The following is a 24,515-nucleotide window of genomic DNA, read 5'->3' as shown; positions in this document are numbered from 1 at the left end:
AGCTGACTACAATTTTCTGCTTGTTTCAAAAAAAAAAAAATAAAGTCCAAGAGAACTAAAAATTAATAAATGGTTTTAAATGGCATATTGTAGACACAAATTATGTTGTGGTAAAGTTACAGTCAGGTGTAGACAATAATAAACCTCCCGAATGACGTTGATATGTTTTCCACGTTTGACCTAGGATGAAATAGGAAGGCTACAAGGGACCACACATGAAAATAAAATGCTTGAAGTATCTGTGGTTTTATGGCATGCCATTTTATCACAGTTACAACCTCCAAATTCCGTGTAATCTAAAGTCATTTAAAATGTAACATATGAGAACACTGTAAAATCAAAATGAGATGACAGTTCACAAAACTGTTTAATGTATATCATTGATTTCATGTGTGTGTCCCTAAATAACAATGATCACATCAGGAGAAAAATAAAAATACAATACTGTTTTTAAAAAGAAAAAGGATTTATGGGATAGAATTTAGTGTTTTCTTTTTATGTTGAATTTTAAAATACTACTTTTAATAATCATCTTCAAAATATATAATGTTGCCTCCAAGGTGATGCACAAACCAGCAATTATAATACATTGTTATCAATATATTAAAATATTACTGCTTTAGCAACAGGATTCTTAATTTATATGAATTTACAGCACAATTTTTATTGCACCATACATCTACACAAAAATCTAAGAAAACCTCAGCCGAGTATCCAGATGTTTCCATGAAATCAGCTATCCAGCTAATGATCAGCATTCCTCAGACTATTTGGCATTATGTAAGCAAGGCCATATTATAAGCTGAGATTTTTCTAAATAACACTGATGAAGTAGTGAGAAAAATCAATAATTTTAATCTTAAGAGTAAATCTTACAGTAGGAAATCTGCTGAAATCACTTGCACTGATGTACAGGCACTGAAATAGAAAAAAAATGCTGATTGGTTGTAATAATAGATTGTCCTAATCTCCCCTCTGTTCCTTGGAGATGCGTCTACTTTACCTTGTAAGCATCACAGCCGCTTTCTCTAAGATAGCCACACGGGGACCTACTTGTAGTGAACACTGGTTTGGTTTTTACCATAGGGCTGGCTCTGCACATTAGGAACAGAAACAGACCAGCTGACCTTCCTAAAGCCACACCACAACGTGGTTCATAGGCAAAAGGAGTCATTTTGAAAGAAGGTGCACACAATAGGCATCCATGTAATTTCTCTGATCTTGCGTGGATTTGGCTAACAAGCTAAGAGAGAGGGGAAGGTCGTCAGGAATCGTTTTCCATTCCCAGTTTTCAAAGGGGCCTTATTTTCAGATACAGACATCTCTGATGAAGCAGTAACTCCCAGTCATCTCAGGGTACATTTTTTCAAGGAAACGGAAAACTATGCTCATTTTCTCCCATGCTAATTGTGGGTAGTCATGTGATGGGAGAGATTCCCTGCTGTTAAGAAGCTGTAAGACTTAAGTGAAACTCCACGTGTAACAGCCACATATCTTTCAGAAATTATCTCTTGTGTGATGTTTATAGAGGCAGTATAGATACATACAGGCTTGCTGGATTTTAGATTTTCTACAAATGCAATTAAATAGAAATGTTATCAAACCAGTCCTGGACAGATTGGGCATGTAGCAGTAAAACTAAATGTTGACCAAAACTTGAATTTCTCTTTGAGGATGTCTATATTTTGATTAGCATAATCAATTATTTTAATGAAATTCCTTTAAAGAAGATAAAATGTATGGGCATTATTGTAGATAAAGCAAAGAGAAAATAGATGTAGTGATCTGTCAGAGATCATATGGAAAACGCCCTGAGCCCACACAGTCTGAATGGATGTCAAGATCATAAGTCCTGTTCCTGAGAATGAACTTATCGTCACCCATTAAAAGAAATGGAAGAGCCATCCAACTTTTTTATGAAATTCGAAGAATTTTTGGTTCAGGATAAAAGTCTTAAGTAGCCATCGTGGGCATTTGTAATTTGTTTTCTTTTTGCCTGCCAGTCACATGTTTAAGTTTCTCACCTGCCGCAGGGAAATGCAAAGGGAGAGATCCCCTCTTCCCTCCCTCCTTCGACAGCTACACAAGTGGGTGTGAGTTAGGCTCAGGGAATCTCTCTCTCAGGGATGCAGAGTGGGAGGCAGATGGTGGAAGGGGTGAGAGGACAGGCCCGGCTCCACGGGGAGACATCTGGCAGTGGTGTCTCCGTCCGGCGGTGACAGAATATTAGTCAGGGTGTGGCAGCTGCCCAGACGCTGTGCCCAGCTTGCCCATCAGCCAGACCTTCTCCTCCAAGGTCATGTCCTTCTTTAGCCTTCCAATAAAGTCTCTACCTGCTTACGTTGTTCAGAGCTAGTTTCTGTTGCTTGGAAATCAGAATTTTGACTGACACACTCATCTAATTTTATTGTTATTATCCATAAAATCTATTTTACATCCAAACAAGTATTTTTTTAAAGCTTTTATTTGTTCTTCATGTAGATGTAAAACTTCCTCTAACAGGGCTAGAGCCTCAGTAAATAGTGGGTGTTTCTTTTCTCAAGGTACAGAATACAGAAAATGTAGTGTATGATGTGTTCCATCATAATTTCTTATTAACCTGCAAAATATAATGGCTTTACATAAAAGTAGTAACAATCAATTTCACTTAAAATCTCTGAAAATAGCAAAAGCTGGGAAATTAACAGTTTTGTGAACGTGGCTGTATTCATTACTCTTCTTGTCTAGAGGGCTCAGGAGGCTCAGTGAGTCTATGCTGTGACCTGCCACAGCCCTGGGTGTGAATAAAACCAGCTGTGACTGGATGACATTATGGAATTCCACGTACTGGCCCTGGAGGGGACTCTGTGGAACTTCCCAGGACGCAAATCTGGGATTTCATAGGTTACGAAGCATTTCAAATTGAGTTTGGATTTAGGTAGCACTTATAAAAGTAATATGACATTCATCTACTTACCATTTTATGAGACTCAACTCTTTTATGGAGTCTGTGCTGCTTGGCATGATGCAATCCTCAGCAGTGAAGGAAATACTGGGCACATCCTCCTGCCCAGAATGACTTCCTAGCATTTTTTGCTGTGATGGCAGCCCTCTGCTGACTCACAGGGCCAGGTAACCTGACACAGGAAGCCCATGGATTATAAATAGAGCAAGAGCAGGAGAGTCACAGGGGGCTGAGGATGGGGGTACGTCACAAAGGCAGGGTGGCAGCAGGAGGGGACGGATAAAATGAAACGCTTGGTGCTTGCCCTTGGCATAAAAATCACTGTTTATGCATCTGTTTAGGGGCGGACATTGACATTGAGAAACGAGACATTTTCTTTTTTTATTTGAGCATAGCTTATTTATATTTATGTTACCATTTAACTTCACAACTTTTCCTCCGTGCCTATTTTATGCCTCTCAGCTGTCTATTCGCCACAGCAGTATTGTGTGCTTTATGGTCTTTTATTTTCTTTATGGGCGTTTATCATATTTCTTTCCAAGCTTTTAAAAATATTCTTTGGGTTTTTTAAAAAAAAAAACATAAAAAGTTATTATGAATATTGATAATATTCAGATATCATTGTAAGAAATCATGGATAGTCTTTGACAAAATAGTGGCGATCTGACACCCAAGACTAATAAATATCTAGCCCACTCCTGATACAGCTGCCAATGAAAACCATAATATAATCAATATACAATTGATCCACATCAAGAAACAAATTGTTATGTGGTTTGTTTTACTGAGCCATCAAAGAGACCTTTTTGTAATGTCACATATCAACAAAATTAAGAATAGCAGGGCACTAAATAAATCTAATGCCTTCTGTCTATATTCATTTTATTTGTCCTATGGACTGTCTGAAATATAGCATGGAATTGAAATAAATTGTGTGTTAGAAAAAATAATGAAATGTATACACACATTTAGTTTAATCATTAAGGGATAATTCTAAAGTACATACCAGAGAACAGAAATGAGAGAACTTTCATAAGGATACATATGTAAATATATATTTTATATAATCATAAAGAAGCTAAAAAGAGAAAGAGATCTAGCCTAGAAAGCTCTTTCACACAGCTGAGGTTTAGGGGAATCAGTATTCACCTCTCGTGACTTACATATTATGTGCAAGAAAAGAAGACAGTAAATTAATTTGATGGTATGAGTGAAATGGCAGCATTTTCAACAAGGAAAGGTCATGTCCACTATAGATAAATAGAAATTTAGAAAATAAAAACATATTCTATATTTTGTATTTTTCCATCACAAAAATTTATACGTATATCTTAAATGTATTTAAAAGCATAGCGTTTTTCCAGCTAAGACATTGACTATTTGTTATCAATGAGGAAAATGTAATTGTCAGAAATGCTGAAAGAATAAGAAATCAGAATAGTGACTATGTTTGTTAAGAGGAAAAGGGTCTTGTGATATTTCTGCAAGTTTACCTTCCAGATGGGGAATCTGTGATTAGCAACACTCTTGCTTAAGGAGATAGTAACAATGCGATCCAGAAAATGTGGCTAAATATATGTTCCAGGTAACTTAACAATCTCAACATTAATTTAAATAATTTAATCAAATGTTTTAAATTAAAGAAAGGAAGAAAAAAGGAAAAGAACTAGATAAGAATCTCAGATCTGTTATTTAACAGGAAGGTGTAGAATATAGTAATTATTTTTCAGGTTGATTATAAAAGATACATGTAACATGCCTGGAATATTATAGGTGCTCCAAAAAAAAATGCTTGTTATTGTTATCATGCTATTTGTCTGTTTTCCTGGCCAGTATTCTGAACATCGCTTCTGACTTTAACATAGGAGACGGCATCTGAAATATGTAGATTAGATTGAATCAACAGAGCCCAACACTTATCTGGGACTTTGATAAAATCTGTCACGTGTGATTTTTAAAAATATATTTTATTGTGGAATATTATAAATTTAGGAAAAAAGCACAATGATTCATAAAATACCAAATTTCAATAAACCTTAGCATTTTGCTGTATTTGCTTTAGAGCTACGTTTTTAGAAAAAACACATATCCCAGCTCTTGATCCCATCCTTGCCCACCACACTAGAAATGAATGATTACCCTGCAGTGAGCACATAGCCCTTCATCCACGTTTGCATTTTTGCTAAGTGTGCATGTGTCCTTAAATCACCTTAAATCATTTAATATACACAAATAATAATCAATGCTGTACAAACCTTTAAAATGTTATACATATATATGTATGTATGTGTGTGTGTGTGTGTGCATATATCTATATTCTCCCTACAGATTATTCTGCAAACGGATTTTTGTTGTTCTTGAGGTGGAATTTTTTTTTTTCATTTTGATATATGTTGCTCTCATTTGTTGTCTTATTCTGAGTATTAGCTCAGTGGTTGAGATGTCAATACTAGGAGAAGCTACTGAGGACCCCTGCACACTTAGTGCAGAATTGCAATCATGTTCCTTCAACAAGCTCCTTGCTAGGAGCTAGTATGGGTAGAGGAAGGGCCTTTGGGACCCATGACCCTGTTCTGTAGGACAGGTTTCACACTGCCTGGCCACCCCTGGCCCTCAGGTGCAGCAGTGGCTCGGGTAGCCAGGTGGGCTTCCTCCAGATCAGCACAAGGCAAGTGGTGTTGCCTTGTGGTCTGTTGCATCATGGTACACAGACAGCCCAACTGGGCGATTTTCATGACAGGTGCAGGGAGATGGATGATGCTCCGTGCTCAGTGATAGTATGGCAGGTCAGATATTTGTGCTAAAGTTTTTAATAGAGGGCTAGAGGTTACAACAGCCAAGGGTATGAGCATAAATTTTTACTGGCACCTCTGTAAGCTTTCAACACCGAAAAAGAAAAAAAGAAGAATTATAATACTCAATTTTTAGGTGTAAATATGCCTCCTCCATTTGAAACATTTCTCAGAAACAAATTTTCAGTAAATATAATCATAGCATTTTTTAAGAACAACATGTTTACAATTTGACAAAGTGGGGTGGAAAACATATCAAAATCGTTTCCAAGTTATCAGTGTTACAAACAATGCTACAACAAACATCACTGAAAATGCTTCTAACTCATAATGGAAAGAAAAAAAAATCCCCAAAGTTCCCCTAGAAATGGAGGTGCTAAATTTCTGGGTATAGACATTTTCAAACGTAGTGGTTAGTGCCAAAATACTCCCTCAAATGGTCAAATCAATTTATACACTTCTAAAAGGGAATGAGGTTTTTCAATTCTCCTGGTAAACACTTGTTTTAATGATTTTTTGTTGTTGTTGTTAATGTGATAAGTATAAAATGAATCTTTCACTTTATATTTCGCTGGTTGCTATGGAGTGTTTTCATATATTCTCTGACCTGTTAGTCCAAATGCATCTTGTTTCTGTTTCCTAACTGGTTTGCATGACTTTCTTCATGACTGTGGGAATTTTTCACATATTCTGGGAAATATTCCTTGCCAGTTTTATCCACGGCAAACACTTTGTGTTTTTTTGGTCAGTTTAGCTAGAAGTTTATCAATTTTATTGATCTTTTAAAAAGCTAGATTTTCATTTTATTGACATGCTCTGTTGTTTTTGTGTGTCATTGGTTTCTATTCTCTCTATTTTCTTTCCTTTTGATGTCTTTGGGTTTAATTTTCTCTTCTTCTGGTTTCTTAAATAGTAGAGTAGATCACTGATTTGAGGTATCCTTTTTCTTTTCATAAAAATATTTCATGTTGTAGATTTTCAGCTAAACACAGTATTAGCTGCATCCTACAAATCTTCATATGTTTTGTTTCCATTTTCATTCAGTTTAAAATATTTCCAAATTTCCCATGGGACTTTCTGTTTGACCAATGCTATTATTTTCCAAATATTTGGGGGTTTTCCAGATATCTTTCTGTTACTGATTTCTAGTCTAATTCTATTATGACCTGAGAATATTCTTTGAATGATTTCAATTCTCTTAAATGTATTAGGATTTGTTTTGTTGTCTTATTCACCAAGACGATATGATTTGTCTTGGTGAAATTTCCATGTGCCCTTGAGATATGTGTGTATTCTGATTTTTGTCGTGTGGAATCTTCTGGAAATGTCAACTAGGTCTGGTTGGTTGATAGGGTTCAGTTCTATCAATACATCCTTGCTTGTTCTCTGTCTGTTTTTTCTGTCAGTTACTGAGAGAAGAACTCCGATGTCTCCAACCATAACTGTGGCTTTTTTACTTTTAATTTTGTTAGTTTTTGCCTCATGTATTTGGAAGCTCGATTTTAAATGCATAGAACTTTTCAGATTATTGCATCTTCCTGCTGAAGAAATCTACTTGTCACTATGCAATTTTCTTTTTTATTCATGATATTTCTTTTTATGAAGTCTACTTTGTCTGAAATTAATATAGCCACTCCATTGTTTTGATCATTGTCTGCAAGATATATTTTTTCATTCTTTTACTTTTTTTTTTTTTTTTTTCCTGTTTTTTGGAAACCTTTTTATTATGGAAAATTTCAAACACATAAAAGTATAGAGAATAGTGATGAATGTACCTATTACCAAATCTCAACAATTAACAAAACTCATGGCCAACCTTTTTTTTTTTTAATACCTCAAGTTACTTCCCTGCTCAGGATTATTTTTTTTTTTTTCAATTTAATTTTACAGAATCAAAGAGTCTAACAGTATATCTTGTTAGATACAGTATGTCCTCATAATGTATACATTATTTCTTGTACAATGATATGAAATAATATGGGAAATAATCATGATAAATTATTAAGTGAACAGTGCAAGTTGAAAACAATAGTTTCATATTTTTTTCCCCACCCCCCCTTTCCCGAGTCAGCACCTTCAAGTGTTACCGCTCCCCAAACGGTGCGCAATGCACTCATTGTGTAGGCATACCCCCATCCCCTCCCCCACCCCCCACCTCAGTCTGATGTCCAATTGGTGTCGTTCCCAGATTTGTATTTAGGTGATGATCAGGGAAACCAATTTTCTGGTGAGTACATGTGATGCTTGTTTTTCCATTCTTGGGATACTTCACTTAATATAATGGGTTCCAACTCTCTCCAGGAGAACCATAGAGATGTCGTATCTTCATCATTCCTTATAGCTGAGTAATATTCCATGGTACATTCTTTTACTTTTTTAAAGACAGATTTATTGAGATATAATTCACACACCAAACAAGCCACACCCTTAAAGTGGATAATTCCGTGGTTTTTCATAAGTTCTCAGGGTTGTACAATTATGACCACAATCTAATTTTAGAACTGTTCACCTTCTCCCCTCAAAAAAATCCAGCCCTTCACTTTAATGTGTTTATAGCCATATATTTGACATGAGATTTGTGTAGGCAGCATGCAGATTGATCTTATTTATTTTTATCCAATCTGAAAGCCTTTTGTCAGAACATTTCTATTTAATGTTTTATTGATATGGTTGGATTTATGTATATCAGTTTTGTTATGTATTTTTTATTTGTCCCCACTGTTTTTATTCTTCTGTTTCCTTTTGATGGCTTCTCTGGGGTTATTCTAATATTTTTTAATATTCCATTTTAGTTTCCCTATCGGTGTCTTGACCATAAGTCTTTATATGTATATTTTTTGTGGTGGCCCTAGTGATTGTAATGTATGCATACCCAATTTCACTCTGCTTCTGGTCAACCCTGTTGGCCCCTTGACCTTCCTGCACTGGCCTTAACTTTATGGTTTTCGAACGTGCTGCATCAACATCAAGGAAACCTCCTGGGCAATGGCATAACTTTTGCTTTCAACAGTTCATACAGGGAGAAAAATAGTTGAGAAAAACACCAATATTTACCATTTCTCTTGCTCTCCTTCATTCCCGAAGTTCTAAGTTTCTTTCTGGTATCATTTCACATCAGCTTAAAGACATTCCTTTACCACTCCACTTAGAGCAGACCTAAGAATTCTTAGTTCTCTTTAATTTGAGTATGGCATTATTCTGCCTTCATTCCCCAAGTTTTGATACCAGTCCATAATTTCCCCACTTTTTTTTTTTTTACATTTCTTATCCCTCAGATAGATGTTTTGTATTTTATCCAAAGTTTTAGCTGTAATAAGTGAGAGAATTGGGCTCCAGTAAACTTAATCCAATTTGGCCAAATTTATGTATTTATCCCACAATAATTTATCATGTTAAGATAGTCCAGCTGATTAATTCTTACCTTGAGGGTTTGTACTCTCGATGTTCTGTTCAAAAAAATCTTTCTTACAAAATTTTAAAAAAGAAAAAAGCTTTCTTACACTGCTGCCTGCCATAAAGATATCTTCTTATAATTTGTATAAAGTTTGGGTTTGTATTTTTGAATTTAGAAATTTAGGCGATCTGGACTTTATTTTTGAGAATGGTGTAAGTTAGCAATGAATTTTACATATTTTTTGTATGGATAACAATTATTCTACACTTTCTAAAACATAAGCTCATGCCACTGACTTCTCCTAATACTGAGTGCATTGCCAGACATGTAGTCTTGCTGTCTTGCTCCATACTTATCTATGACTTTCCAGATTCTTCTGGAATAGTGCTATCCTCTTCATGGCCTCTCTTGAATACCTTGCCCAAACAAATCAGTTGCCTCTATAACATTGTTCCCATAACTCAATAATATATATCTTCTGTACAAACTTTTTGTTGCGTTATAATCATCTGTGTATCCTAATTGACTTTTGAGCTTATAGAAAATGTATGAAATGCATCTTAATCACTTTTGTATTCCAAACACAAAGCACTCAATCAATTGCTAGCTCAATTTGTCAGCCAATAGCAGCCCTGGAAGAATTAAGAGAAGCAGACTGACACATTATTCCCTAACTTTTAAAAATATTTTTAATTCAGTCCCATGTTAAAAATGTGTCAATAAACTTGGTAAATAGGATCTCGAGCAGTTGCTTCACTGGTTGGAGGATATTAAAGTGAAGTCACATTTTGTATGATGATTGGCTTCTAAAATTATATAGTTCGAAAGTCACATACAATGAAAATGACTCTGTAAGATTCCTTATATTGCACATAAAGAATAATGTGCAATGTTTCATGCATATAACTGTTCAGTTATATGCATGCATGTATAAGTAATATATAAAATAACTCAAAGTATATAATAATGTACCTCTAGTATTATGAATTCTCAGAGAGTGGATTGCATAAAATTGAATTTTCAGAGGTTCAGTCATTCATTCATTCATCAACAGTATTTATTAAAGTCCTGCTGTCCCAGGCATGTGGAATACCTTAGTCTACAAAGCAAACATCCTTGCCCTCATGGAAGTTAAATTCTAACTTTGGAAAGCAAACAATGAGCAAGATTTAAATAAAATGTATAGTATACTAAAAGGCAATAAAATATGTGGAAAGAAGAAAAGATAACACAGGGTAAGCAGAGTGGTTGGATTGAGTTGCAATTGTGAATCAGCAATCAAGAAAAGCCTCAGTGAGCAAAGATAAAGTAAGGAAATCAGGGGTTACCCATGTTGACATCGGGGAGAGCATTACAGGCTGAGGGGACACCCCAGACCTGAGGTAGGACCATGCCTGAATTGCAAGCTGGCCGGTGAGGCTGGAGTGAAGTTACTCTGCTTGTAACTATAATAGATGTTAAGTGAAGTTGAAATTGCTTTTAGTTATAAATGTCAGTTCTAGCAAAGGGAAACTTTTCAGCTATAAACTACAGCAAGAGGCTAAATATAAAATACCAATTATGACTGCATTATAGTATGACTTTCTTTAAAATCATCTTACTAGGTTTGGAAACTTTGATCTGTTCAGAGTGTAAGTAATGAGTAAATGTTTGCCTTTTCTGCAAGTGGAAAATATTAGACATATAGCTTTATTTCTGCTCAAGATACCAGAGAATTGGAAGAGAGACTCCAGAGAACCTGGGCCCCAAATTTTCTAACAATTTTGAAATCAAAATTCAGGCTAAAAGAATACAAAGATTCCCATTGTGCTGACATAGAATGTGGAAGGAATGTATTTTATGACCTCGGTAGACCTGGTAGGCCTGATTCTTTTCTAATTTCTATGATTATGTTATTATTTGAAACTGTCATTTTGTATTTCTGACTCTGTTTCTAAAACAGATGAACCGTGATATTAGAGAAAGAAGTGTCATGAAGTCAATGATATGAAAAGCCTAGATTTTGAAGCCCAAGTGGATTTAAATTAATTTTATTCACTTGCATGTGATTTTTACTATCTATTTTTGGAAAGAAGTCTTGATTAAAAATATTTGCTTTCATATTTTGCCTACTTGAACAAAATCTTGTCTCTTTTCCTTCTTAATCCTTTCTGACATCTGTTTTTCTTTTCTCTAGCATCTGTACCCATATGATTTGCCCCGACAGTGTCTTAAAAGCACTATAGTTGACCCCATGGTCACAGTGGCAGAGGTGCCTGCCCAATCTATTTCTTCTTCTTCTTAAGCATGTAGCTAGACTACATTTCCCAGCTTCCCTTGTGGTTATGAGTCATCATGTGACTGGGACTAGCCAATGGGATGGGAGCTATCGTGACAGGTGCCACTTTCAAGCCTGGCCCTTACAGACCTTTCTGTTTGGTCTTCTGTAATATTTCTCTTCCAAAAACTGGACACAGAATTCTCCAAGACCTAAGAAAAGGCCAGGTACATTTACAGTGACATTAAAGGTCTTCCACTCATCAGATTCTGGCCTCAACATGAGCAAGAAATATACCTCCTTTATACCTCCTTTGTGTCAGGGCACTGGTATGTGTGGCTTGTCTATTACAGCACTGGAGTGACCCTAATTAGCCCCTCTTCAACATGTATTTAACTTAAGATTTTATTGTTGCTGCTGAGCATTATTATTTTTAGTGCATAACTAAGTTTAGCCTCCATCATTTGGCAATCTTTAAGATAGTAAAAATTATGCCTGTTCATATCTTCCAGTGATAGAATTCTTGCAATATTGCTTATCAGAAATTTTAATACAAAATAATGATCCCACCAAGCCACCCTCCTCTCATTCTCTCTCTTGCTTACACACAGCACAAATATATGTGTATATATACTCTATATATTCTCTCTCTATAGTTCTATATGTATATATAAAGTTTGTAACTCTTAAAAATTCCTGAAAAATCAATGGACTTAATTTTTCTCAGAAACAAAGTCAATTCTCTACAACTGATTGGGCACCCTGAGAGACAGAAATATTTTAATACTTTCAGGACCTTTTCAGTGCATTTAGTGATTATAAAGAAGTTGCCTCTCTTACCCTCAGTTCTCAAGTGGGTGACTCTGGCTGGTGCCCACATTCTGAAGGGGGAAGCAAGGTCGAGGACAGAGAAGATTCTTGCTTCCAGGGGGTGAATTCCATGTCCCACGGAGTTGTTTGTTAATCGATGCCCCTTTTCTAATTACAGCTGACATTTCTTAATCCACTTGGATTGGGTTCTATTAACATCTAGTTTCATAAAATGGTTTTTCTCATTCTTAGTTATATTTAGTACTGGAAAAATATTTTGAGAAATTAATAAATTAAGAGGCAAACTGTGTCCCACAAAACAATGTAAATTAAGAGACTGGCTAAAGTAATAGGTGGAGCAGCATGTCCTTTGACTTGGGCCCTCGCTCCTGGGAAAGCTTTGGGCACTGTGCTACTGTGATGCTGACCCTCACTTCCCCCCACAATTCGCACCAGCCTTGCATCCTTTCCTCGTTATTCACAACTCTGTTCTTGCTCCACAGTCAACTCTCAAATCCTACACCACATCCTTGGGGCTTTCTCTCTCTTGTGGCTTTGTAAATTAGAAATATAAATGTGACCAAAACACAAACATTCCTTCTCCCATTCCCAAATGGCATTTCCTCTTCTGTGTCCTACTCATCCTCTTCATCCAGATCAAATCCCACATCCCAATGGCCATATGGCCTTTAAATGAGTTGCGTCTCCCCTATATTCCAAAAGGAGTAATCACATGCATAAATTATTAGGCAGTTAATGCTATAGTGCCTGGTATTGAAATTTTGTATTTGTGTCTTGTCTAAGCATCTTTATTCATTTGATTTTTATGCATGTATCTCCTGTTGCTCAATTTGAATGGAAGCCCCTGGAGGGAGCAGGTCATGTTTTGTGCATCTTGCTATGTTCTATAGAACCCACCACAGTGTCTTCCATTCTCATAATCATTTAAAGCACATTTATTAATTGATCAACAGATAGGGAAAACTTCTTGGAAGGCAATGCAATGTGTACATATAAAATTTGACTAAACTCAATGTACTTGAATTAGAATTCTGACTCCGTCACTTACTAAAGTGACTTTGGGCTTGAAAGATTAATTTCTGCATCTGTGAAATGAAGCTAATAATATTTAACCTTCTCATTTCACATGGTTGTGTCTAACCAGTATAATAACATGTGAAAATGCTTTAAAGATCTAAAACAATACTATGAAGATGATATTAGAGATTGGCCTTGGAAACCTCAGAGCATTTCATCAGGCAGAGGGATCTGTATTTGGACATACAAACCAGGACTATTGTAGGGAACAGAAATAGAACTACAGGGTGTGTTCTGCATATATTGGATTCAGTTGGATGAATATAGTCTGTGTGAAGATGGATGACGATGAGGGTAGAATAATTAGTGTGGCCAGAAAATAAAGAACTTTCTCAGAGCATATGGGATTGAGTCTTTCTTTAGGTCCGGGGAAGGCAGTGGCATGGAAGAGTTTTGAACAAACAAATGATATAAACAGATTTTTTTTCTTTAGAAAGAAAAAAGTTAGTAGCTTAACTGTCATCCATCATACTTCTTGATATTGGGAATCAGCCTTTCATATCATAAATATTTTAAATGGGAATTTTAGTACCTTACTTTCTGTGTTATCAATATAACAGATTTATGTTTTTTTCCCATATATTCCCTGGATCTGAACCCTATTACTATGTCATTACTATAAACACACTCTAAATATGTTATTAATTTTTGCTGCAAACTACCAGTTGCTTATACTGGTACTGCTGTTTTTTAAATGAATTGAGATAAGAGAAAATAGTTCATACAAAATCCATATCCTAAATGTCACAAATTAATTATATTGCATGATTTGTAGTACAGTTATAAGTTTCTATTTTATAATTTTCAGTTAATATGAAGAAACATATACATTCACTCATCAGAGTCCTTTTTATTCATAACTATGAATTGAGAGGTTAAAATCAGCTGCCAAATGCAAATAAGTGAGTATTTAAGTTATAAATGTGTTCCAATATAATGTTACTTATTATAAAAATAAAGAAAACATTGACTTTTTAGGAAATAAAAGTATGGAGCTAAGGTAATAAATTTTAAACCGTCTCTCTCCCCTCCCTCACCCCTATTGTTCAGAGCTAGCTAGTCTTGTTTGCAATAAAACTTGTAACATGCCTTTTAAAGGATATTTTCCTTTTTATTTAAATCTTAGGCAACAAAGAAAACAAAATGCCAAGAATGAACTTAATTGGATCGCTGGATAAATGACTATTTCTGAATTAGGAAGGACCAACTCTTTTCTACCTAAACCACAAATGCTGCTTTCACTTTCAGATATTTTTCTTGATTTTTTTAGAAGCATAAGAATAGGCAACCTTTTAATCAAAGATTTTTTTTTTGAGTGACATTTTAAGTTACACCTTTAAGACTTATTTAGGTAGACCTTGGTTTTAGAGACTGTGTTTTTCAAATTTCACTTCTTAATTTTTTTTTTCCCACCAACATCTTGTTAGCACAGAGTGGAAGGGGGATTTGCATTTGAAACACTAATATTCACTATTCAGTCAGCCAAGACACTTCCTTCTTTTAATTTCCATAAATGTCAGTAAATGCCTCTTTTCACCTTTGGGTGAATAGTCAATAGAAAAATCAATTCTGTGACAAATGAACAGCAACATGATTTTACATATGAATTATTTAACAAAGACTATTTTTATCCTTGAAGGGAAAGACTTAAATTAAAAATCAGCAGCAGATTATTAATTTACATTTATTAATATTATTCACAGAAATCCATATCCATAGGAAGTGAAGAAAATCTATATCTTTTTTTTAATTAGATCATCTCACAGAACTCATAATGGCACAATAGGAAATTGTTGAAAATTAGTAAATAGATATATACATAATAAACCTCATTGAGCCTTTAGATCATGTATTTCCCTCCAGGTTGTGAAGGATTTAGTGTTTTGTAATCCCTGAAAATAAGTGAACTAATTATAAACATCTCACTTTAGAGAAAGAACTTCCACAAACTCAGTCTTTACATCATTTTATCAAACTCTATCTTCCTATCTGATTGATGTCTCCTAGATTTGAGGAAACACAAGGTACTTTACAGTTTGAGCAGGGAAATGAAACCTAGATTCATATCTTGAACTTCTAAATACCAAATCAGCAAGATTTTCTCAATAACAAAATAAAAGCCATTTTTACCCCTGTACTGAGTTGTCAAGGTAGTAATTACCAGTATCTTCAGTAGCATTGTTATCTTCTAAGGATTACTGTTTTTATGAAGGAATCTTCTTGCTGAAAACCTAATGAATGGAAGGGATTTTGTGTGAGGATGACTATTCCAGCCATAGGGAAATGGGTTTGAAGTTGGACCATGATCATTTATGTATCTGCTTTCCTGTGCTGGGAGCTTGAAACGTCGTTCCAGTGTTCAGAGGCATACATATTTATAGAATGTAAATGGCTTAGCTTTCCCCTCATGTAATCCTGCTTTAAGAGCAGAAAGGAGAACGTGGTAGTGTTATAGGTGCAACCCAGGCCACATTTAAGGTGGTCTGAACTGACAGGAGGTTGTATATGAAAAACGCTGGCCTCACCCTAAGTGCAGCCCACACTGGCATGGCCCTGGCAATACTGGCTCAGCCTCCCATAGTCCTGAAATGGATCCATTTGTCAATTTCTTTGAGGTGGTCACACTTCCCCAGCTCTCTGTAAACCAAGAGTTTCTGCTTTCTCCTTACTGAATCGCAAGTGGCCCCCAAACTCTGAAGCTCTGAGATCTCTTTCAGATGATAAATTTAAAAATAAGGATTGCAGAATAACTTGCAAATATCTTGTTAGATTTGCCACCAAACAATTTTGTTTCGAAAGACATTTAAACTGACAGAAAGCCTGTGCCCTTATCTAAAAGCTTGGGTTTTGTTATAGAATAGTACTGTTTTTTACCATGCCATCCAAATATAATAATTCTGGATATATTATAAGCTTATTTGATCTCTTAAACCTAAATCATTGCATTCTTCTGCCACCAGGAAATCTGTGGTGACTATCCCCTTCTCTTTCAGAGTCCCACCTGCTAGCCATTCACACCCATTTAGGCATGTCTGAATTCACAGCAAGTAATGGGTATGGGACCACCCACACCCTATGTGATTTCAGAGCAGCAGAGCATTTTTAATAAGTTCCCAGGGCTTGCCAGTGTTTGAAAGGGCCTTAGCTGAGTCTGTGAAATGTGAAATACATCTCACGTATTTAAGACTTTGTTCAGGGTCAGCCTGGCATTGCTTGCTTGAAGGTGTTCTCTTCTATTCTCTTTCCTGGACCTAATGAAGGTGAGGTGCCCATTTACTCCTAAGTTTTTAAAAACATAAACCCACAAGTTTAATATGTTGTTATAATATTTCTCTCTTCTCTGGAACATGGTCCAGGCATTCATATGTTTATGCCATTTAAACTCTCTGAGCAAGTACACTGGCTGCTTTGTTCTGGGTAGAGATTAATTTACTCATTTTGGACTCTAAAGGACACCATAGTTTTGTCAAGCAGTCACTAATTCTACTCACATGGAATAGTTCAACATTTCTTCAACTAGCATAATATATATGATCCTTGTTGAATGAAAAAAAAATTCTCCTTGACCTTAACATTTCTTAAATTATTTTATAACAATGTTAATTAAATACACTGTATTACATAAAATCTCTTTATCCTTTTAGCTCTGGTTACAAGGCTAATTTAGCAGTTGAGTAGAATAAAAACCTACAAAAACAAACAAATTAAATAAAATTTGTGACATTCATGTTAGGTATAGGATTTTGTTTAGCTGAAATGACATGTCTGTTGAAAACATGAGTATTTTACTGACTATGCTATTGATCAACTTTTGTGCATTTCCACCATTTTGTGATATTGGTTAACCAAATCTCTCTCACTTTTTATCTTTGAACTGCTGGTCAACTTTTGAACTTACCCTACTCTGCAATATCATTTAGCTTTCCTTAGAGGAAAATAAAATTTGTTTGCATTTTAACTTCATCTGTTGTTTTTTCATTAATTTTCAACAGTATAAATAATATGATTTGTGTCAAACTACTTATAAATAAAATAAAAAGCCAGAAAAAAAAATCATCGAGCACTAGCTTGCAAGGTAGTTATTCAGATGATTCAAAGCAAAATGACATTACTTTTTAAAAGAAATCATGAAAATATAAATTCAAAAAATTTTAAATTGTCCAAAGAACTGGAGGACCCCTGAAAATACAAACCCCAATTTCAGAAGCATTACATTTGACAATTGTTTAAATAGCTCACTAAAATATGTTTTTACTCTTTTTCTTACCCCTAAAATTCACAAAACCTCTAAACCTTTCATCATTTTCTTCCTGTGTAACTCTCTTTAGTTTTAAATCATATTTAAGTCATAGTTATGTTTTAAATCCAATGTGTTATTCAGTATTTTGAGAGTTTTTTTAAATAATAAAGGAGGAAACTACGTCATATTTATAAAGGGCTTTAATTTAAAGAAGTGTTTTCATTTAGCATAATTTAATTTAGCCATCAGGATAATCATAATTCATCGGTGTTTAGGGATTTTCTCCAGTCGAAGAGCTAACAATGCCAAAATCCTAACAGCTCGTATTTATACAGCACTCACTACTATTTTAAGGCCCTCCTTTAAGTAACCTACACATGTGACTCATATAATCCTCACTGAGTCAGTATGAAGTAGAGAATTATTGTGATCCCACTTTACAGGTGAGGGAACCAGTGAGTACTTGTTCGATGTTATATAAGTAGGTGGCAAATTTAGAATTCCAATCCAGGTAATCTATCTCTAGAGTTGAGGTTTTCAGCCATACCGTCTCTGCTCAAAACATCTTCAGATTCCTCATGGGTTTGTCATTCCGTGTTAACAAATGAAATTCAGTGTCATTCCTGTCATCTGTCCTGTGGAAATCCCCTCTCCTACCTCTTCTTTTCCCCTTTTCCAACTGGTTAGGTGACAGTCTCATTTCTTAAAATTCAGATCCAGGGTTCCTTTCCCTGAGGCTTCTCCATAAAGCCCCATTTCTCAGGTAAATGAAAAAAAAAAAAAAACTTAAGAAAAAAACCTAAACTTTCTCATTTTTCCGTGCTCTGTCTCTATGCCATATGTAACAATTTAAGACACATACATGTTTTAGTTGTCTAAAAGAGCCTCTGAAATCAGGGCATTTGTCACATTCAAAAAGCACAGGGCACCTAGCACAGAGGTAGGGCAATGTACACCAACAATTTGTAGATGTGGGGAGCTTTTTACTTTCCTAGTTATAACACTGGCCTTCTGGTTCTAAAAGGTAATGATTTTGTGTACAAAGACTATTATATAAAACATTCCAGGAAGAAATAAATAAATAAGTGACTAGCTATCTAAAGTGGTAATATGAGGTGAAGATAAATCTTTTAAAGTAATGGGAAACATGCTTAAAGTCCTAAAAGACACCAGTATGGCATCCTTTATATCATATCAACAAATGAGGATAAATTACACCCAGTGTGAAGCCAGCTGACTCCAAGCTCACATCACCAGTGGCATCTCCAATCCTCAGGCGTTTCTTCTCCTTCTAAAAGGAAATGATTGTTTTTCAATATCAAAACTAAACTTTTGTTCCAAAATCATTACTTCCTTTTTAATGGTAATGTTTAATTTATTATGAAATATCAAATAATGGTAAAGGAAATCATGCCCTGTTTTGTGGTTACCAATAGGACATAACATTTAAAGGATGGATAAACATTGATTTCAATGTTTTTACAGTGTCGAATCAAATTCTAAATACTTTAGTTGCTTTTATGTTAATGGATCACCATTTAAATAGCATTTACAGTTGCATTTATTTGTTATTCTAAAATATTAAGGCTCTTTATCTATGACAAATATAATTCTTCTGTTTCACCATCTAATAAATTTAGGAATTATAAATAAATCAGATTGAATGTTATTAGGAAATACAGCCCTCCTCTTCTGATCTTCTGTTTATTGTCACAGATCAGAATTTTAAAATACCCGCTAACCTTTGCTGTGTTGACGGTAGTGGTCTATCATATAATCTTACACAGAATTTTTACCATTATTTAAGAAATAACCTGTGAAAAGTTTTTTTTTAATGAATATTAATAATGTTAATATTTTAGCATCTAATTTAAGCCATTCTGGCAACTATCCTTATACACCTAGTAGGTTTTACTCAATAGCTATTAATATCTAAGACAGAAAATAAGGAAGATTCCATGGGATGCCTGAGTTAAAGGGTTTATTCTGAATGTTAGTTGATTATTGCAAACATCAGTCAAATTTTTGCTTAAGGAACCAGGGAAGGCTCTTGTGTGTTGATTCAAACGTGGTGTTCTTCTGTACTCACTGCATTATTCAAAACATCAATATCCTCATTAAGACAAGGCTTTCTAATGGTGTGTGCATAAGTTTTACCTTTTATAATGTACTTGGGAATTCAGATATTTTTAGTAAACATTGAGGAGCTTTGAAAGGGTAGAGAACATTTTCCCCCCAAAAAAGAGAAGCAATGACTCAGGGGATTTGGGACATTTTTTGTCAAAATCCCTCCTGACAAACCTAATTCAGCGGCTGCTGAAAGTCACTCTCCACAGATTGGCACCGCTTGTGTGCTTCTCCGGAGTGACTCAGTCTTCAAGTCTGTTCCTATTGTGAAGCTTTAGCAGAGAGTCCCATCTAGTATATTTTCGATCATTATGAAAAACTGTTGAAAAGAGTTTAGGATTTAGAAGAAATGTAGAGTAGATGTATTTTGTGGTTGGTGTAAGGACAGAGTTGTATGGTCTATCAAACATACTAGCATCAAGATAAATACATACAGCATGTGCCATACGGCCATGGAAGAGTAAACCAACTGCTGGGTAGAGGTGTGGATTCTGTTTGTCCAGTTTTTACACTTTGCTCTGCCTTGTTAGGAACTGGTCTCTATTTTTATATCTTTCTTGCCTTCTTCTTTCTATACCTGTCTTGCCTTCTTTTAAATGAACTGAATATTTATTATTGTACTTTCCTCTTACATTACCTTCTTGATTAAATGTCCTGTCTACTCTTCTAGCAGTTTCACTAGAGGATAAAACATGAATCCTTGACTTACTGCATCCTAACAGATTTGATTAGTTTTACCACTTACCTAATATTGCTAGAACCTTAAGACCTCTAAACTCTGTTTAATCCCTCCTGAGGTTTGCAGTTACTGTTGGCATGCATTTGTGTTCTTCATATAATTTAAAGTCTACGAGACATTCCAAGCACATAATTTATATTTACCCATGAATTCACTAATTCCAGTCTTCTTAATTCCCTCTTAAATTTCTATTTTTCTATCTGGGATCATTTTCTTTCACCCTAAAAAAAAAATTGCCTTTCTATTAGTATGAGACTTCTGGTGACAAATTCTCTCATTTTCGTTTGTCCAAGAACATCTTTATTTCACTTTCATTTTTGAGGGCTATTTTTATTGAGTATAGAATTTTGGGTTGAATTATTTTCTTTCAATAATTTAACCTGTAATTCGTTGACCTCTGGCTTCTGCGATGTTTCCATTAACAAGTCGGCTCTCATCTCACGATGGTGCCTCACTGGGCGGTATTGGAGGACCAGTTCTCTCCAGTTCTCTTTTTGGTTCTCTTCCAGTCCTCAGGCTTGATCATCCTGTGCTTTTCATGGAGAAGCCTTTGTTCCATAGCACTGAAGGTGACGCAGGTCCAGCCCTGCATTTCAGAACTCCCAGCCCCACACTCCAGCCGTGGGCCCCACACAGTTTCAGAATCTAGCAAATGATTTGAAGGTGAGGCTGGCCATGTGCTTGAGGCTGTCACCTCCCCTGTCAGAGACCTACTTCTGACACAATTCTATCATCGTAGAAAATTTCGTTCTGCTTTTCATAAGCTTTGGCCCAAGGCATCAGTCACCCGTACATTGGAAGAACTCCACGATGTCCCTTGTGGAAAATGGCTGTGCACTTGAGGATCCTCAAGTTTCCAAGTCATTTCTCCAGTCCTATGCAGCTGCAAAATATCAGAAGAGACTCTCTAGATCTGCAGAAGAGCTCAGAATTGACAAATGTCCCCGGGGGGGAAAAGCAGCTGGTAATTATCAGTTCACCTCAGAAAGCTTCGCTCCATCTGGAATTTTCTCCATTTAGCAGAACTTTCTGATGCTTTAAAAATATGATTTTTGTAATTTATTCTTTTTAAAATTTTTACAATGGGAGCAGTAACCTACTTCATCTTCTCCAGGACTGGGAGTTCCTAGCTTTGTTTTCAAAATAAATGAATATGAATTTGTGTCACTTTAAGAAAGATGACAACTCAGGAAAGTTTTGGGAAAGTACTCAGCTGAGGTGGCAGAGATACTCCTCTATCAGTTAAATGTTCTCCCTAAGGATAAGTCCAGTGACACATTATTTTTCAGAGATCACTACTGTATGCTGAATGTGTGCCAAGGAGCATAAATACAAATGTTCCACATCCGCAGGGTGGATGAGACTGAAGCTAACTGCAATCACTGCGGCATAGACTAGTGGAATAGAGGAACAAAAATCACACTCATGGGGAAACATGCAGATAGCGCTAAAAATCCCATTTAGAAAAAGGGGGAAAGAGGAACATGGTGGAGGGCACCCTGATCCTTAGCCTGTGTGACAGCCTGCACGACAACTGTTGGGTGAATGGTGAGCTGTGCAGAGGAACAGTGAAGAGCAGAGACTCAGGAGTCTGACAGCCAGAGTCCACCATTTTCCATTTTTCCATTGCCTCACTGCCCTGTGCCTCAGTTTCCTCACCTGCAAAATAATAGCACCAACTTCATAGGGCTTTTAAGAGGAGCAGATGCGTTAATATGTGTAAGGTGCTTAGCAAAGGGCCCGGTGCATATGTAGCCTCCAAGGTTATGTTCATTAAATAGCTAAATTTTATGCACGTTCCCTGCCCCCTGCTTTCTTGGCTCACTCCACTGACAATAGAGCAATCTGGCTCCCAGCAGGATTTCTCATTTCCAGGTCACCCCAGGGCAGTACTGGAGACCAGCACCCAGCCTCGGGGACCTTTGCAGCAAACTTCCTACTGGCATGTAGAGATGGCATCAGAGGTTGGGCAGTGGCATCCTTCTCTTCCCACTTAGGTGTTTTCCCCCTCTGGTTGTCCACAGATTCAATTTGAGAGACTCCTTTTGCCAATAACCAGTTCCAGAACTCGAGTTCTGGTTGCTCAATACGGGTTTGACCTTCATGCCTCAAACACCATCCCCTTGATTCCAGCCTTTAAAATCTTCTTCCTCAGATCAACAATAGGCTCAGGTGTTGGTTTTAGAACTGGATCCAGAACAGCACCTACTCTTACGACTTTCAAGTGACTATTCCCTACGTAGGGGTCACAACCATATATGTTCTGCTTCATTTTCTTTTGCTTTAATAGACAGTATTGTGATGAAATGGAAGTGGCACTAGAACAGAGGAGTTGGTGCTTTGGAGGTGGGAGGAGCCATCTAGTTTTCCCCAAATTCTCCCCAGTATTCCCATTCTGATTCCCAGAATCCCATCTTTTTGAAAACTAGCATACCCACTCAGAATTACCAGAAAAGTTGATGTCTACAGTGTCCAGCTGTTACTGATTACTGGCTGCTGGGAGAAAAGGGATGAGCAGAGCCAAGTGACCTGCATGGTCTGTTGTGCCCTGGCTGAAGTCAGGAGTCTCGGCTCAGTCCTCAGGTTGTCTGTCTTTAGGTGCCGCAGTGAAGCGCGAGGAAGCAGCTAGTGCAAGTTCACATTTTGCTGCTGTCCTGCACAGCCCCACAAAATTCCCGTCTTTGAGGGCTCCTGGTCTGAGACAGTACACAGTTGCTAGGTGAGCTCATTGTTTAGCTTCACTGCCACGAAAGAGAGTGTATGGCTGGATTCCCCAAAGAGGTCTCAGATACTCTCAAACCCAGCTAGCTTGCCTCAGATGAGCTAGTTGATATTTTAGTGACTATCTTGTGCAATGCCTGACACTTGGAACCAGTTTCTGTATTAGTGTGCTGTGATCTACGCTTTATTACCCATGCATGGACCCTGTCAAGGAGGGTCATCCTTGGGTTCATGTCTTGTGGTCTGGAATGGAGTCCTGCCACCCTGATAGCCATGTTTGACTGTTAACTGTGGACTGATGGAGTGGCTTCTAGAATGGAGTGAAGCTTGAGAAAGCTCTGTTAGCAGGAGAACATCTACTACAGAGAGAAATGAAATAAAGAAAGGGTACAAGTTGCCGTAAGAGTGTACACAGTGATAGAGGGTGCAGGTCAGACATTTGGTTCTTGTTTGTACCATCCGGGGGCATGGCGAGCTAACTACCCTGCCTCCTTCCCCGTGTTTTGTTCCTGTCTTCACTGCAGTTCCACAGTGCACAGCTGACCTGAGCTAGTGCTGCCTCCAGAGGCAGCAGAGCCGGAGCTTCTGTAGAAAGTGCTGTCTCTTTCCGCCCCAGCCCAGCCCCTTTGCATCCAGGTGCTGCTGTCACGCCGCACACACGCATCTACAAGATTCAGTGCTACTCTTTTTCCTTCTCTCCCTCCCACAGGTAATCCATCAGCTGAGGCTCTCTGAGAACGAAAGCGTGGCCCTGCAGGAACTCCTGGACTGGAGGCGGAAGCTCTGTGAGGAAGGCGAGGGCTGGCAGCAACTGCTCCACAACACTGAGCCCAGGGCGCCTCCCCCACCACCCTGCAAGAAGCCCACTCTGCTGAAGAAGCCTGAGGGGGGCTCCTGCAACAGGCTGCCGTCTGAGCTCTGGGACACCAGCATGTGATGGGCTGAACTTCAGACTCACCAAATAAAACTGCCACATCCACAGGAGGCTGCCTTCTGACACCTAATGGGTCTTCTCTCCATGCATTTACACAAGAAAGCACAGGACACTGACGCTGAATACAAGAGATTCCCCCGGGTGTGTGTGTGTGTGTGTGTGTGTGTGTGTGTTCTTATCCATTTTGTGGTGATACACTGACTTTCAGGCTCCACATTTACAGGGCCATGCTACCTAGGTAGCAAGAGAAAGGCTGGGAAAAGTGTGGACAAGGCGAAAGAGGGAAAGAGAATTGTGGCGGGAAGGAGCCATCCATGCACACTGTACAGTTGTTTTTATATAGCGCAACAATATGTTTATTGTACTTCCAATGGTTTTGTTATAATACGGTATACAAGACATATATTTTATTTCTTTGTAGGTGTTTGTGTTTTACTGAAATTGCAAACCTGATAATTA

The 24,515-nt window shown here is 36.9% G+C and overlaps 1 protein-coding gene across 1 annotated transcript in view; it reads left to right on the top strand.

Moving 5' to 3' along the window:
- The window catches only part of MYO16 (myosin XVI), a 475,062-nt gene extending 451,003 nt beyond the window's left edge, over positions 1 to 24,059 (top strand). The window contains exon 34 of the mRNA XM_069467032.1: positions 23,832 to 24,059. Coding sequence (XP_069323133.1) covers positions 23,832 to 24,059 — 228 coding nt within the window. The remainder of the gene's footprint in view (positions 1 to 23,831) is intronic.
- Positions 24,060 to 24,515: the final 456 nt, after the last annotated feature.

This window comes from Eulemur rufifrons, chromosome 4, assembly GCF_041146395.1.
Source record: "Eulemur rufifrons isolate Redbay chromosome 4, OSU_ERuf_1, whole genome shotgun sequence".
Classification (NCBI taxonomy): Eukaryota; Metazoa; Chordata; class Mammalia; order Primates; family Lemuridae; genus Eulemur; species Eulemur rufifrons.
This window is presented reverse-complemented; position numbering and strand designations above follow the sequence as displayed.